The sequence below is a fragment of the Schistocerca cancellata genome, chromosome 2 (genome assembly GCF_023864275.1).
Source record: "Schistocerca cancellata isolate TAMUIC-IGC-003103 chromosome 2, iqSchCanc2.1, whole genome shotgun sequence".
NCBI classification, from domain to species: Eukaryota; Metazoa; Arthropoda; class Insecta; order Orthoptera; family Acrididae; genus Schistocerca; species Schistocerca cancellata.
The window spans coordinates 1,001,352,337-1,001,369,383 of record NC_064627.1 but is presented as its reverse complement, the minus strand read 5'-3'; the positions used below and the strand labels follow the sequence as shown (position 1 = coordinate 1,001,369,383).

The following is a 17,047-nucleotide window of genomic DNA, read 5'->3' as shown; positions in this document are numbered from 1 at the left end:
TGTGTGTGTGTGTGTGTGTGTGTGTATGAGAGAGAGAGAGAGAGAGAGAGAGAGAGATTTTCAGATGCGTACCACTTTGTTCAAAGCTTCTAGCCGCCAGTTCAGAACTAGTGAAGCTCAAGGGCAGTGGAGAGTTCGTGGCTCATATAAAAGAAGACGTAAGACCACGACATAATCATGATCTCACTGCTGCTGCGAAGCATCTTACCTTGCAGCATGGTGATAACAGTTTGCTTCTTCCGTTCCAGCTAACGCGTTGGTGACGGTAGAGAGACCAACAGCAAAGTCCGCTCACATCCACTACGCACCGACACCGGAGCAGCAGCTGCAGTCGGGGAAAGATGGGCTCAGCGGGCAGCTGGTCGTCCAGTACGACGTAGACCGCGACCCACAGGCCGGCGAGGTGCTGGTGAGTATCACACCACGGTCTCGTACCTCATAAGCTCAGGTCCTCCTCAGTACATCCTCGCCAGGTGGCAGCTGATGCCGAACAGATGCTGACGAGCACCACACCACCGCCTAATAACTGACATACCTGGCGCTGGAGGCACATCACCGCTTCATACATACACTCCTGGAAATGGAAAAAAGAACACATTGACACCGGTGTGTCAGACCCACCATACTTGCTCCAGACACTGCGAGAGGGCTGTACAAGCAATGATCACACGCACGGCACAGCAGACACACCAGGAACCGCGGTGTTGGCCGTCGAATGGCGCTAGCTGCGCAGCATTTGTGCACCGCCGCCGTCAGTGTCAGCCAGTTTGCCGTGGCATACGGAGCTCCATCGCAGTCTTTAACACTGGTAGCATGCCGCGACAGCGTGGACGTGAACCGTATGTGCAGTTGACGGACTTTGAGCGAGGGCGTATAGTGGGCATGCGGGAGGCCGGGTGGACGTACCGCCGAATTGCTCAACACGTGGGGCGTGAGGTCTCCACAGTACATCGATGTTGTCGCCAGTGGTCGGCGGAAGGTGCACGTGCCCGTCGACCTGGGACCGGACCGCAGCGATGCACGGATGCACGCCAAGACCGTAGGATCCTACGCAGTGCCGTAGGGGACCGCACCGCCACTTCCCAGCAAATTAGGGACACTGTTGCTCCTGGGGTATCGGCGAGGACCATTCGCAACCGTCTCCACCAAGCTGGGCTACGGTCCCGCACACCGTTAGGCCGTCTTCCGCTCACGCCCCAACATCGTGCAGCCCGCCTCCAGTGGTGTCGCGACAGGCGTGAATGGAGGGACGAATGAAGACGTGTTGTCTTCAGCGATGTGAGTCGCTTCTGCCTTGGTGCCAATGATGGTCGTATGCGTGTTTGGCGCCGTGCAGGTGAGCACCACAATCAGGACTGCATACGACCGAGGCACACAGGGCCAACACCTGGCATCATGGTGTGGGGAGCGATCTCCTACACTGGCCGTACACCACTGGTGATCGTCGAGGGGACACTGAATAGTGCACGGTACATCCAAACCGTCATCGAACCCATCGTTCTACCATTCCTAGACCGGCAAGGGAACTTGCTGTTCCAACAGGACAATGCACGTCCGCATGTATCCCGTGCCACCCAACGTGCTCTAGAAGGTGTAAGTCAACTACCCTGGCCAGCAAGACCTCCGGATCTGTCCCCCATTGAGCGTGTTTGGGACTGGATGAAGCGTCGTCTCACGTGGTCTGCACGTCCAGCACGAACGCTGGTCCAACTGAGGCGCCAGGTGGAAATGGCATGGCAAGCTGTTCCACAGGACTACATCCAGCATCTCTATGATCGTCTCCATGGGAGAATAGCAGCCTGCATTGCTGCGAAAGGTGGATATACACTGTACTAGTGCCGACATTGTGCATGCTCTGTTGCCTGTGTCTATGTGCCTGTGGTTCTGTCAGTGTGATCATGTGATGTATCTGACCCCAGGAATGTGTCAATAAAGTTTCCCCTTCCTGGGACAATGAATTCACGGTGTTCTTATTTCAATTTCCAGGAGTGTAGTATCGCCATGTGCTGGAGAGTACCGCATCACCATCTGGTACCTGATACCAAAGGTGCTGGTTCATACCACAGCAGTACCACCAGGACTGTTGAAATGATGACTTGAGATAAGGAGACCGTTAGTAAGCTCCCCCTCACCTCTTAAATGAGGTAACCCTCTTAAATGAGCGCACTGATCGCTTTGTAGCCCTGTACACGTGGTTTAGAACAGAGCCAGCGACGGCGTGCCAAACTTAACGCAGGCCGAGTGTGCAGGCCACGGGCGGGCTGCGGGTGAGCCAAGGTTCCGCCTGTATCGGCAATGCTCGTTCCTTCCCGGAAGTATTCGGCACAGAGCTACATTTCATTTAGTATCGATGTAGCATTTTTCGGTCGGCACATCTTCAGGTCGGCAGAACTGTAGTGTCAGCGCCGTTTACCCTTCGCTGCTTGATCGTGGTATGAAGCACGTTCACAGGTCCAGTGGATGTTTGCACAAAAGGAAACAGTCTAGAGATCTATCGTTACAAGCCGTTAAACATGAATGGGAAAGACAGAAGAGAGGGATGAGGACTCTAAATACATATTATTCAGTGATGATGATGATGTTTGGTTTGTGGGGCGCTCAACAGCGCGGTTATCAGCGCCCGTACAATTTCCCAACCTTTGCGCAGTCCAATTTCGCCACTTTCCTGGATGATGATGAAATGATGAGGACAACACAAACACCCAGTCATCTCGAGGCAGGTGCATATTATTCAGTCGCATAAGCGATGGGTACTACAAACTAGCAAACGATATTGCAATACCATGCAGAAAGAATTTGAAGAGTTAGTTGACAATGATAGAGCAAAGAATTACAACGATCCACAGATGGAATTCATTGTTCAGAAAACTGAGAAGCACTTTGTGCTAAAATTGCAGGCAGGCTGTGAAATCCCTGGGCTAGCAGGACAGAGCGAATGAGGTTATATTTGTGGAAAGGGGCCAAAATAAGCTAATGTCAGTTGCACTCAACATATAAAGTTTATATGTTAAAACACACAATCACACAACCAAGAATCAAAAGCTCTCGAGTTTTTAACGAAAGACCTCCTTTGATTTAATTTAAATCGGCTGAAGGCCACATCAAAAATCCAAGGCACAAGGCCTAGGCAATGAATTGAGGTGCAGGAGTTCTTCTGGAGTAAAAAAAAGAATTATCTTCAATATAAATAGTATGAAAGCCTTAGTTTAAATTTTTCCCATAGAACTCGTGTGAACGCCACATATTGATCAAGAACAGTATTACTGCTTAAGGCCGAGACAAAGATTTTTCAATGTTTAATCTAAATCGGTTGAAAACTCGGCTAAAGGCCGCATACCAACTTGGTACAAATTTACGGCTTAAGGAATTTTCAGTTTTAGTTTTGAAAGGCTGAAACTCGGCTGAAGGCCACATACCAAACAAGAAACTTTTTTTTTTTTTTTTTCCGCACCTCATCGGGACTCCGTCCTCGACTGCTGCTGGCCCGTCTCCAACTGACTGCCAGACACACGACGACCCGGAAATACTATTGGTCGCTCCAGAGATGGTACGACAGTGCACTTATTGATAAACACTGCTGCTGCTGCCACTCACGGAAAGATAAGGCAGGTAGTTAGTGACGCCAGTAAATGGAATAAGAAAAGGAGGCGGCAGTACCGTAAGAGAAGATGACAAACAATAAACGGAATGAACACGAGCCGCGCACGACTCAGGCTGCACCTGAAGATATTGTTGGGACGAATAGTAAAATTTCTGAAGTCGCACATATGCTACTGTCAGTTGCAACTGTTTTTGATGGAATTGAACGAAGAGTATGGAGACTTCATACATTACTGCGAAGTATGTTGGATAAATCAAGTAGTAAGCCTGGAATGATTTTTAGCTTTAAAACTCGCTATTGTTGAATTTATGAAGGGAAAAAATGTTCAGGAACAAAAGTTGAATCCGGAATGAATTGCAGACCTCGCATTGTGAGTGGACCTGACTGTTCCGTGCCCACAGTAAGATACTGCAAGGCGAGGAACAACTTCTTTCTGGTTTGATGGGGGTGCATATAAAAATAAAATCGAGTTGTAGAAGGAACACATTTTGACAAACACAGTTTGGTTCCCTAAGATCACTGTTGTTAAAGAAAACGAGAGGGTTGAAGAATTCTCTGTAGCCTTGAGAAAGAATTACAAAGACAGTTTCCTAAACAATTATTGAGCACTGTCAATCTTATATCCGTTTTCGAGACTGTTTGCCTTTAAAATTGAAAGCGCCCCTTTGCATGTGCCGATGTAACATTGATACAGTGTTTTCCTCAGGTAGTTCCATGTCTCCATAATGAGGTGGCAAAAGTGCTACAGTATTTCGATCGATTTATTTGTTTGAAAGACTTTATTATAAATTATGAAAATAAATAAATTACGATTACGCGGCAATCTGAGAGCGAAAATCCGTGTAATTCTCTGCATCTGCCCATATGCTGACACTTTATATCAGATAAATATTATCTCTTCAGCTCACTAAAAACAAATAATACAGAAATATTTTGTTTGTTTGTGATCTGTTGTCGAGGAAAGTGAAATCCAAAACCAGGTCGTATACAGTGCGACTGTACTGCCATTTAAATGCAGTACGTTTGCAATTGCCCCTACTTCGCACCCTCGTTCACAGAGAGTGTGGCGTGGCGGTGAGGGAAATGTGCAGTGAAGATGAGTGCTATGGCGCTCGTGCCAGGCATGGCACGTGAGCCGGATTCTTGGCCACCCCTGGATTAGAAGTATCAGGCGCTCACGGGATCCTCCATCACTGGCGTCAGCCGTGTTAGTGAAATGGCGTGTGTGTGGCCGTCGTTTGTACGGAACTAGTGCAGTAACATGAGTCGATGCGGAAATGTGACAGAATGGCATGATCCATCGTGTTTGGACACGCCCGTGCCCATATTGTGAACGAAGCTGCCTGATAATTGGTGTATTATAGTGGACTGTCCAACATGTCTATGAAGAACAGGTACCATTCGCTGCCATGTAAGAAAAGTAATCGTAAAAATAGATGTAACTGGCAGGGACAGTAGGAGAGTGTCATGCCTTGGCAGTAAGTACCGGTTTAATACACAAGTGGTTTTGTTGCTTTCATTGAACGCCTGAACCAGTTACTAAATGAACATGGTCCAATGAATTACTCGTCCAATGAATTACTCTTATTTAACTTGCAGTGCGTGTAATGTGTAGTTGAGGCGGGAAGTGGTTTTGTGATGTTTTGGGGTTGATTTTCGCACCAAGACTTTGGGGCTACTCACTCAAATTGTTCTAAACATGAACCAGGACGTTTATCTCATAATTATGGGTGGTCAAGTGTTGTCATTTCTTCTACATCTTCGTGATGACTATGTTGCGGACACTCCTACTTTGATGAACACTTCGGCACTCTGCAGTACCTCGACTAGCCTGCTAAAACATCAGATCTTAATCCCATGGAAAATGTCTGGGACTAGTTTGAACTGCGGATGGAAGCAGTAATCAACGTCCATGCAGTTTGGTAGCTTTATGGGTTCCAATCATCAATGAATGGCGTCAGCTTCCACACACATGACAATTCCAAGGCTGCTTCTGTCTTAATACGTCAATAAGTTTCTGCAATTTTCTAATCGTCATTAGAATGGCAGTGCGGCTTAGTGCGGTCACCAGCCACTAGACAGCACTGATCACTTGTAACAGGTTTCATCACTTATCACATCAATTAGCTTCGCGATCTTATTAAATAAAAGTGGCTGTACTACCATTTGTGCACTAAAGAAGAACCACACGCTGTGCGTTAAGAGGTTTTTTTATCTGAAGGTTTACAAAGAGCTGAAATTCATAAAAGATGTTCTGAACAGTTCGGGGATGATGTTTCAGCATGGTGGAGTTTTTGATAGTGGACTGAACAATTCAAAATCGGGCGAATAGGTTTTAAGGACGAGAAAAGCAGGACGTCTAGTCACATCCACTGCTGATACCAATATGGTGCAAGTCTGTGGTCTGAATATGAATAACTGCCGAATGATTGTTGATGAAGTGACACACCAAATGTACCTACATCAGTCATAATTCTGCATTTGGCATCATCCATAACAGGGTCAACTTTGTAATGCCCGAGCAATACTGAAGTACCGTGCGTGTGTGAACTTAGTGTCTGACTTTAGTAACAGTTTATATGTAGACACTGACACACCGCTGAAGACTCAATGTTGATACACTTAACACAATGGAAATACGCTATCTGAAATTTCCCCTAACGTGAGACCTTAAGGAGGTGAATTGCACAAAATCAATTAATAACTATATTTTAAAAACTATCGGTTGTGAAAATGAGATGAAGGGAACACTACCTGCTTTAAGTGAAATTCGAATCAAAATAAATTGGTGGTTTATTACAAAAGTTTGACTTCGAGAACAAGAAAACCAACAGATCGAAAATACTAATCTGCCATGATAGACTATTAATCGATTTTAAGCTGCGCGTTCTCTCGATAACGTAAACAGACTCGACGAATCTGGTTTATACTATACAGCGGTTGGTGTCCTAACTCAAAAGAGAAGAACCTCTCTTTGTATCTGGGATCTAACGGCGCTGTGGCTTCAGAGCACCCTTATAAAATTATAAACTCCCACCTAACGAGCTGGAGGTGCACTATACGCTCACCCATCTCTTGTCTTCTCGACGTGGTCCAGTATGAGTTATGCAACAACCAGGAATCTCTGGACCACGCTAAGTCGTCGGCACGATGCCCAAGTGCAGAACACCAGAATGATCGCCCCCCCCCCCCCCCCCCCCATGCGAAGTCGCCTCTCCGAGTACCAGTCCCGGAGTCTCTGTGATCATGCGTCCCTGCACTCGACTCACCATTTGCGCTGGCACAGCAGCAAACGCCAGTCAGCCAAATCTTATTTGCTTATGTCCTATGGTGCGAAACTGCAATGCTAAATAATTTCCCATTACGGAATATTTCAAGTAGAGGGCCAATCAGGGCACACTCTCCTATCAAAGTTTGTTGCGGGAACTCCTGGCTGATGTCATGATAGGCGAATCGGAGTGTTGAATGAATGAAACTTCCTGGCAGATTAAAACTGTGTGGCTGACCGAGACTCGAAATCGGGACCTTTGCCTTTCGCGGGCAAGTGCTCTATCATCTGAGCTACCCAAGCACGACTCACGCCCCGTCCTCACAGCTTTACTTCCGCCAGTGTTGTTTATAGAGCTCAGAATTTACAACAGCCCAAGCAAACCCGAGGTAACTCCACAAGGTCCCGTTACACAGCAGCAGTTCTGACATCTTCAAGAATCGTCTGTTCTCTCCAGATGTTGCCAACCAGTCCTTAAGACGCAAACCCACTAGCCGGGCACTGGACAGTGCCGTACGCCAGAACACCGAAAATCCCGTCCTTCTTTGAATGCAAGGCGGGTACGTCAAGCCTCATTGGAGTGTCTCTACCACTCGCGTAAGCCAGGGACTTCAGCCACTGAGTGGCGAGCGGGCTGTTCTGTTATGTAACTCTTGATGTTGTGCACCTCGGCCGTTCCCCAACTCTTGGGGAAACGACCTGCAACGTTCCCACGAATTCGATTAGACGAAACTACATGAGTTCAGACAGACAACCCCTGCACTTTTTGTCAAACACAATACTGAGAATGAAGTTGGAGTCAGAGTTAAATAAGGTGGTGAGAATCATGTGCCCCAAAGAGCTCAATCACAGTTGTATGAGAACCTGTCAGTAGTTACTGGTCTAACACAATAATGAAGAGTTAATATTTTTGAAACCAATTATCTCTGGAGTTGGCATAAGGGTGCATCACTTTGAACCGGAGAGCAAGCGACAGAGCTTAAAGCGTCAATCCTCTACAGGAAAAATGATGCTCATTAGTTTTTTAGGAAGCACAGTGGTGAATTCTCCAACATTACGTGGGGTAGACGGCAACATAACAGTGATATGCTTTGCGACAAGTTGAAGCAAGGAATTCGAAATAAACGCTGACGTGTACTGTCAAATGGGGTTCTTTTTTGTATGAAAACTCTCTTCCACACAAACAATCAAAACGCTTCAGAATATGTATTTCGAAGTATTGGAGCATCCTTCATGCAGTTCTGATCTCGCCCTGTCGGCTTTCCCTTCGTTTGGTCCACTTAAAGGTGATTTAAGAGATCGTTGATTCACTTCTGATGTAGAGTTGGCTTGCTGCCGCTTTGTTTTTGCGTTTTTTTTAATGAGGATATAGGGATGTTTATTCAGCAATGGACCAATTGCAACTATATTGAATATTGAAGTCATCATAAATTTTGTACTGTTGTCGTAATTGACGAGAAAATTTTTGTGTAGATATACTTCACTTAACCTGTAGTAAGCTTAAGAGTGCTTGCAGGTGTACGAGGGATACTTCGTGCATTTCTTCGCCCCAGAAGACCTGCCTCCACTGCGGAAGCACGCCATTTTCGTGCTGGATGTGTCCGGCTCCATGGAGGGCCGCAAGATCGAGCAGCTGAAGGAAGCCATGACCACCATCCTGGACGAGCTGCAGCCGGGAGACTACTTCAACATCATAGAGTTCTCCTACTCCGTCACGGTACGTCCGCCCACTGGGCTTTGTCCTGTCACATCAATGCATCACATAATTAGTCTTGACTGGGTTCGATATTAAATGAAGTGCTCTTAATGTGACTATATCTCCAGTTGTTAGGCGATGTCTTCGTCGAAACATACTAGGAGTCGATGTTTCCATAAGGCTCCTGCTAAAGGACTTAGTAGGAGATTCCTAGGGTGCTTAGACAAAGGCATCGTATGAAAAATGTTTATATACTATTGACAAACATTTTTCATAAACATTTTTCATACGATGCCTTTGTCTAAGCTAATGTTGATTAATGGGATGTACAAATAGGAATGCTAATTTATTGTGATTTAAATTTGACGTTGTATTGAAGCAGCTACAGAAATACTATTGACAATGACATTGTAATTCTGTCAGAGACAGCAAAGGACTTGGAAGAGCAGTTGAACGGAATGGATGGTGTCTTGAAGGGAGGATATAAGATGAACATCAACAAAAGCAAAACGAGGATAATGGAATGTAGTCGAATTAAGTCGGTCGATGTTGAGGATATTAGATTAGGAAATGAGAGACTTAAAGTAGTAAAGGAGTTTCGCTATTTGGGGAGCAAAATAACTGATGATGGTCGAAGTAGAGAGGATATAAAATGTAGACTGACAATGGCAAGGAAAGCGTTTCTGAAGAAGAGAAATTTGCTAACATCGAGTACAGATTTAAGTGTCAGGAAGTCATTTCTGAAAGTATTTGTATGGAGTGTAGCCATGTATGGAAGTGAAACCTGGACGGTAAATAGTTTGGACAAGAAGAGAATAGAAGCTTTCGAAATGTGGTGCTACAGAAGAATGCTGAAGATTAGATGGGTAGATCACATAACTAATGAGGAAGTATTGAATAGGATTGGGTAGAAGAGAAGTTTGTGGCACAACTTGACCAGAAGAAGGGATCGGTTGATAGGACATGTTCTGAGGCATCAAGGGATCACCAATTTAATATTGGAGGGCAGCGTGGAGGGTAAAAATCGTAGGGGGAGACCAAGAGATGAATACACTAAGCAGATTCAGAAGGATGTAGGATGCAGTAGGTACTGGGAGATGAGGAAGCTTGCTCAGGATAGAGTAGCATGGAGAGCTGCATCAAACCAGTCTCAAGACTGAAGACCACAAAACAACACTATTGACAAAAGCTTTCTAAAGTCAAGTTCGCTTAAGTATTTCCTTATTTACACCAACTGGTTTCGACAGTCTTTGGTGTAGTCTTCAGGTCTTCAAATATTTTTGTTATAAAACGTCTTCATTTTGAGTTGGAACCTCATGCCAAGTTGTCATGTTGGTGTATAAAATGTAGCACATTATACAAAGATATGTCATAAATAAAACATTTAAATCCAAAAAGCATCTTATGCACATGATAATGTCCATTATGTAGTGAGCATTTTATGCACATGAAAATGTCCATTATGTAGTGCTCACAGATGACTATTACGTCATAAAAATCACAGAACACAATAAATACACAGTAGCTCATGTGTTCACGTTAATTGGACATGTTCTAATCGTTGTAGATCCACCTTAGACAGCCTAGAAGGTATGGCACAACATGATTTCTCAACATGAGAAAATTCAACCAAGTACTATTGATAATGTCAAGTCAGTCGAAACTGGTGAAGCCATTAAACGATTTATGAAAAAAAGCTTTGCATTAAAAACTATAGAGGTCTTCCTCTTTGTTATGTCCATTGGCTACTATCGGCCATACTTTACTTCCATTTATGAGGCCTAGAGGTCTAGGTTTTTCACCCCAAATTGTGCTAAATCCAATGCTACCTTGCTTCCCTGCTGTAATTCATCAAAGATGCACACCCTGGAACTCAGAATAGGTAAAAGATATTGCACATTATGAGATTCCTTGTAGTGATATCTCCCATCAGGACCCCAAATGGTCAAGTTTACCTTTACTGATGCTATATCCATTCTGATACAGTTCAGTTCAGGCTCCTCCCAGTCTTCCATCTCTAGTTCGCGCCGCTGGGTATCTCCCGCTGTGGGGCGTAATCGTTTGGAAGCTTTTGTTCAGACTTATCTCACCAGATTGAAGTCTTCAAAGTCCACAGGAATCTGCAAATAAGGTGCAGCATCCATTGAAGTTATCCTTAAACTTTCAGTGTTTTTGTGACAACCTCTTCAGGAACTGTGATCCGTAAAGTCCGGCTGCTTTATATAGTTTATAGAGTGGCATTGGTTTCATGCAAGCAGTTATTAATTGGCAAGTGTCATTTAAGCTTACGTGGCCTTTTAGAAATACACAAATCTGGTCTACATTGGACAAACATATTCTACTGCGGAGAAGTACAATGCCTGGTCTGTAGTTCCCTGTACCTTTGTTGTAGCTCCTCATTTGCTGTTAGCCTGTTTTCTCAGTAAGTTTTTTCTAGCTGCGACTTTATGATGGGTCTTCTCACAGTGATGTTTATACGTACATTAGCAGTCCATTATGACACCCACGTACGCTGGATCATTTGTGAGTACCAAAGTGATGCCATTCCACATTACATACATCTTTTGATTCTTAAGCTTCATCTGGCATACTTCATGCTGGCCCCCCATCAGTGCATCTAATGATGGCAACGTGGTTGTTTCCCAAAATACTATGCCCATTGAACACTGACTCTGGCAGTTCACCCACGAATTGTTTTGACGTATCTTGTTTTCGTTGTTTTGCGTGAAGGTGGAATACGCTGACTTGTGTCTTTGAGAAAATTTGTTTGGGCATTTGTCCAAATTTAAAAACAGTGACTGCAGAGAGTTTGGGATTTTAATCAACAATTTTCATGTACGGCCTGACGAACAGGAGCTATGTGACACCATTGTCCCATGCCCTGTTGCCTTTTACTGGCGATGAAAATATTTCCACCACCAGGGTTCGAGCCATCTGCCTCTGAATCGAGTGTCATCACACATACACTAGCGACTTTAGATATGGAGGGGTGTAACCAACCAGTTGTACAGTTCTGCTCTCTGCAGGTATCTCTGAGACATTAATATCGTATGAAATATTCCGAGCTGCAGCGACTCACTGCAGTAACCAGGTACGGATGTGTTTCATTTCAGGTGTGGAACCTGGACTCGACCAACGACAGTGCAGTCTACTCGCCGTACATCATGTACGACGACAGCGGCAAGCAGCCCAATGCTGGACCTACGCCTGCCTTCCCAGCGACCAAGGAGTACATCGCCAAGGCCAAAGACATTGTCTCAAAGATGATCGCTGGAGGAGGTAAGCGCTTCTCCTGCCAACATTCCTTCTTTGAAAGTACATCGGGGGCTTCACAAATCCTACTAGATTTCTAGTGGTTTAGAGCAGACACGGCAAAGTTTTGATAAGGAACATGTCTGGAAATGTACCATTTGGATGATAATTAAGTTTGAAGGTCAGATCATGTAAAATACCTTCCCAATCTACAGTATACACACGAGGGAGACAAGGAGATCCACCCTGTGTGCTTTACAGGAGCTGCTTCACCTGGCGACGCTATTGTTCGTTTGCTTTCTTGCGCATGGCCCGCAATCCCTGATGTGCATCCATGGAGCACCATAGTCAACACTCCAATTTACGAATATACCAGTTTCTTGTAGCTGTTTTTGTAGCCAGACATACATGATATGTGATAGACTGATGCAATCCAGAAAATGTTTTTGATACATGTGTTGCGCAGCTCAACCATTCCGTACTGTACTGTGAAGTGGGAGATTTGAAAAGTTCAGATCTTCAAGTTAATTTTATATCCAAACGGTATACTCTGGACATGGGTTTCTTATCAAAGCTTTATTTACTATATCCTCTTTACAATTCGAGTAGCCTGTAATAGGAATTATGAAAGCTCTACACGTACAGACATTCATTTTCGTTGATAAATATTGTTTGTGAAATCTGAAGTGGAAATTGTTTTCAAAAACACGGACTAGGATGCCGAATCGCAAGTTCCAGGCAATTGGGACTTCTTATTTAAGTTTTAATATCTAATTATAATGAAGTTACTAGAAATTAACGGTCATTGACGATGAAAGGAGGACAAGGAGCTAGAAGTCGATATTTTAATAATTATTTGAAACTGAACAATAATGGGCAAGCTCAACGAATGAAACTACAAATCGGTAGTGAATGAGGAATGGCGGAACTGGAATGAGTAACCACCCAAAAATGAAAGAAACACACCAAAAGAGATCGTAGCGTGAACGAGGAAAGAGCAACCACATGAAAAAGAACATTCCCAATCGAATGAGATAAGGACGGGAACAAGACGAGCTGAAAGGAATGATGAACAATCATTCCTTAGAAGTCGCTTTTTCTTTGGGCCCATTCCTTGAAGAACGATTCACCTCTACTACAACAAGGGACTGTGATAGGGCTGATGTTAAAATTCTTCTGAGGTGATTAGCCGAAAGTTGAGATCTTCTTGTTGCAACGTTTGCCTAAAGATGATGGGTACGAAACTCGTGGAAACACTGTGACAAGACGACTCCCCTACTCGGCTGATCACCAGAGAAGATTTTATCATTGGAATTCGCTAAGAAAGCCTGAAATGACATACGTTATAGGGCTATTCCTGTTCCCTATACAGAGTGAGACGAATGTACCAGCGGATTTTGAGGGGTTGTAGAGGACACCATGAGAAACATATAGAAGCATGAGAAAATTCAGGAGACGCTCTTCAGAGTTCCAGTCCCGTCATCTAAGTTTAAATTTTCAGTTGTTTCTCTGTATCACATAAGGTAAACACAGGGATGATTCCTTTCAACGCACACAGCTGACATCCTTCCATTTTTTTCCCCCAGTCCGACGCTGGTATCATCAGGATCTTCCTTCTCCTTCCTTCCTTCAAACTCCAGTGGTAAACGCAGCAAGAGAGGTGTTGTACAGAACAAAGAGGTTTACTATTGAAATTCCGTGAATGTACTGTCCAAGAGGAGCCGAGCAATGTGTTACTTCTTCCCACATACATCTACAGAAATGGTCAATGAAGAAAAAATAAAACAAATGCCCATTTATATGAAAGTTCCACACACCATTCATGAGTGGGAAAAGGAAAAAGGGAAATGACAGTGCATGTGGTGTAGCCTCAAGTGCGCGCACCTTAAGGTACCTTCCAGAGTTTACAATAGGTTCGTAAACTCTGCTGGGTAATTTTTTTAGCACCCACAAGGGAAGTATCACAAACTGGATGGTTAGAACAGAGGAAAAATTTTAAAATCAGACAGACAAAAGTCACAGATTTCTGTGTCCGGAAAATTTGGGACGAGGCAAAATTTTACAGCCCAAAGAAGCAGCCTATGTCCCTGTCAGAATGAGTTGGGGCATTAACATGGAGCAAAACGTCCCCATGTACAGCGACGCTTTGTCTTCACAGCCCACAGCCTCCGTAACATCGTTGGGTGATTTCAGTAGTATGCTCCTGTGATGAGTTGCTCCTTATGAGATCTGTTAACGCAACACAAAAAACTTGGTATTATCTCACTGAGTTGTGGTCAGATCGTCACCTTTTTTTGTGGTGATGAATCCGCATGTTTCCACGTTTGCTTCTTGCTTTTGCTTTTATCTCGGGCTCATAATCTTGCAGCACTCATTCGTAGTGAAACTGTTGCAACATTTCCGTTGCTGGCTCGGTATCGTGGGCTTTTAAAAAGTACACGAGTAATCGCGGAACCCGGCGGATGCCGACTTTAGTAAAAATGGATACCATAGGTTAGGGATAGGCTTTGGTTAACGATGGAACATGTTGGCTTGGATACAGTGGTTCTTGAGCTGTAAGGCACTGGGCCTTTTATTAAACATTTATTTTGGCAAATACACAATGGAAAACTTTTCTTTGCGTACATTGGTGCCAGAACAATCGTCCCATTGGATGCTAATAAATTCAAACAAAATCTGCAGCAGAGTAACGCCCTTAGGTCTAAAAGCAGTTAAGAAGTTACACAACGTTTAAAACAATTAATTGTCACTAGAGGCCTTCTAAAGAGGAGGGGGAGAGGGGTACAATTAATCTAAATATAATAGAGCAAGTTAATTCTACAAGTATTAGCACTGTCGCCCCACCCAGCCGAACAAGTGACTGCAATTACAGTATGAAAGACTGAGAATTAAACAAATCACGATCGCATTGGTCAACAGCTCAACAAAGAAAATAGAATTAGTAATTACAGTTTAATGCTGACACAGCACACGATGGAACCTAAATATCTGCCGAATGCAACAAGCAAGACAGAGCTTCACTCAAAGTTTCAAAATCTTGGCCTCTCGTTCGTCGCTGATATCCACCGGAGTAACCAAGTAGGGAGTTTGAGAGATCAGTAACATGAAGAAACTTAAGTTGATTGTAATGTTCAGCAAACTCCTTCCATTGATCATACATTGAAAAAGAGAGTGAAACTTCAGCTTCTCTCTCTCCTTCGTGTATTCTTTCTCTGGAGAGCGACCGACCTAAGACTGCCGGTCTGGCCGTCTGTAGTTCTCGCGAATGGACATCATCATGTGACCCACAGCACCAGCGCTTTCTTGTCCAGCATATGCTCTGCTCGCTGTCCACCGAGGCCCTTGGGAAAGACAGGCCATGGAGCGAACATCACAGCCTGTGACGCTGGAGGTCTTACGCGTGCCAACAGCGGTATCCAGTGGGGAGCAAGTAACTATTTCAGACGAGATTAATAATTCTTGACCTCGTGTTTAAATGCATGCAAGTTCTCGATAGCATACGACCAAATTAAGACCTTTAGTGGGTACCTTTTTAGTTAAAAATTTATTTCCCATTGGCCCTGCACGGATCAGAGCTTCAGTAAAGTATGGTGGACAAGCCAGCTAGTGTGATGTCACATGTCCGTTGCAGGACCCATATACGTCGTTGGTCCCGCTCTCCAATGGCAAGGCCCCATTTGGCACTTGCATGCTGTTTAAAATCTCTCCCCAAATCGAGGCGCACACCCTCTCTCCACGAGGACCTACGACCCCTTATAGTGGTGAGATTGACCTGAGGAGAAATCGATATTGGTGTACCACTTTGTCACATTCAAAATTATGTGCAGAATGTTGAAAACTAATCCATAACTGACATCACTTTTTCCATTTCCGCCTCAATTACGATACGTTGGTCTTTGAGCATCAGAGCTTCCAGTTCTCTTGCAATTATCTGTTCTTCAGAGAGATGGTCTGCTTCTGTTGTTTATCATTTAGACTTCTTTGAGCATATTAAAGCGTCTGCACAACCTAACCAGTGCATCAGATAATGGTGCATTGTTGTCGTACATGTCCGTCAATAAGGCATGGATTGTTGCAGCGTTGCTCCCCTTCAAATGCGGGAATGATTACCACACAGTACTCCAGTTTGTTTGTTTTAGTTCCTCCAGCAGCATGCGGTGGAACTGTGGCATTGGGAGTTCAACGCTCAACAGGATTCCAGATGTATACCTCCGAACAAAGAATTGCTCGATTTAATTTAGGTTGCCCAGCTGCAAAAACTCTTTCTTCAACTAATATTTTGGCCGAACACCTTTTGGCTATCTCTTGAACGAGCTGAGAGACTGCAGCTACAGCTCTCCCATTCTTCGTTTTAAACACGAGACCATATCCATGCGCTTCTGGCACGGGATATACAAAGGTCAGGGATGTTGTTCAGTGGCAAAGAATTCTCTATGAACTGAATCTGTGGTCATACATTCAGTCCATGTTGGGGTATCAATGTGTCAATAGGGTCTGCACCTGTAGCGACATTTTTGAAAGCTTCTTAAAGAAATCACAGTCGTCCATACTTTGTATCGACTGAAACCACCGTCTCTACTACTTAAATCCTTCGCCAAAGCAATTCCCACTTCTTCCTTCCTCACAAAGTCCCAGAATGACAAACTCAGCGCTAGAATTTCGACATTTTCATACAGCATAGAGTGACCATTGTCAATGGAGTGCTCTCCCTCAGTCAATTTATTGGCGCCGGCCGGAGTGACCGTGCGGTTATAGGCGCTACAGTCTGGAACCGCGTGACCGCTACGGTCGCAGGTTCGAATCCTGCCTCGGGCATGGATGTGTGTGATGTCCTTAGGTTAGTTACGTTCAAGTAGTTCTAAGTTCTAGGGGACTGATGACCACAGTAGTTAAGTCCTATAGTGCTCAGAGCCATTTGAACCATTTGAATTTATTGGCCTGTAAGAGTCGGGTGTACCTTCGGTAATAATTACAACTTTGTGACTACCCTTTATAATAGTGTGTAACTCACATCTTCCTCAAGTAAACAAGAAACATACAGGGCTATTTCTGCCGGGCCTAGGATGGCAAAATTTTAGGCACGGCAAAGGGTGGAAAAATTAATTTCAAATAAAACAGTGAAAAAAACTGAGTATATGAGGATAAAAATGAAAATGAGGAAAAATTAAAACACCAAATTGTTTTCAAAACTGTATGGAACAGTTTTTTAGTAAGTCTTTACCTAATTTGA

The 17,047-nt window shown here is 44.2% G+C and overlaps 1 protein-coding gene across 1 annotated transcript in view; it reads left to right on the top strand.

The window, feature by feature from the left end:
• The window catches only part of LOC126160490 (inter-alpha-trypsin inhibitor heavy chain H4-like), a 216,823-nt gene that overhangs the window by 149,867 nt on the left and 49,909 nt on the right, over positions 1-17,047 (top strand). Inside the window, exons 6-8 of the mRNA XM_049916911.1 lie at positions 249-409; positions 8,386-8,586; positions 11,679-11,844. Coding sequence (XP_049772868.1) covers positions 249-409; positions 8,386-8,586; positions 11,679-11,844 — 528 coding nt within the window. The remainder of the gene's footprint in view (positions 1-248; positions 410-8,385; positions 8,587-11,678; positions 11,845-17,047) is intronic.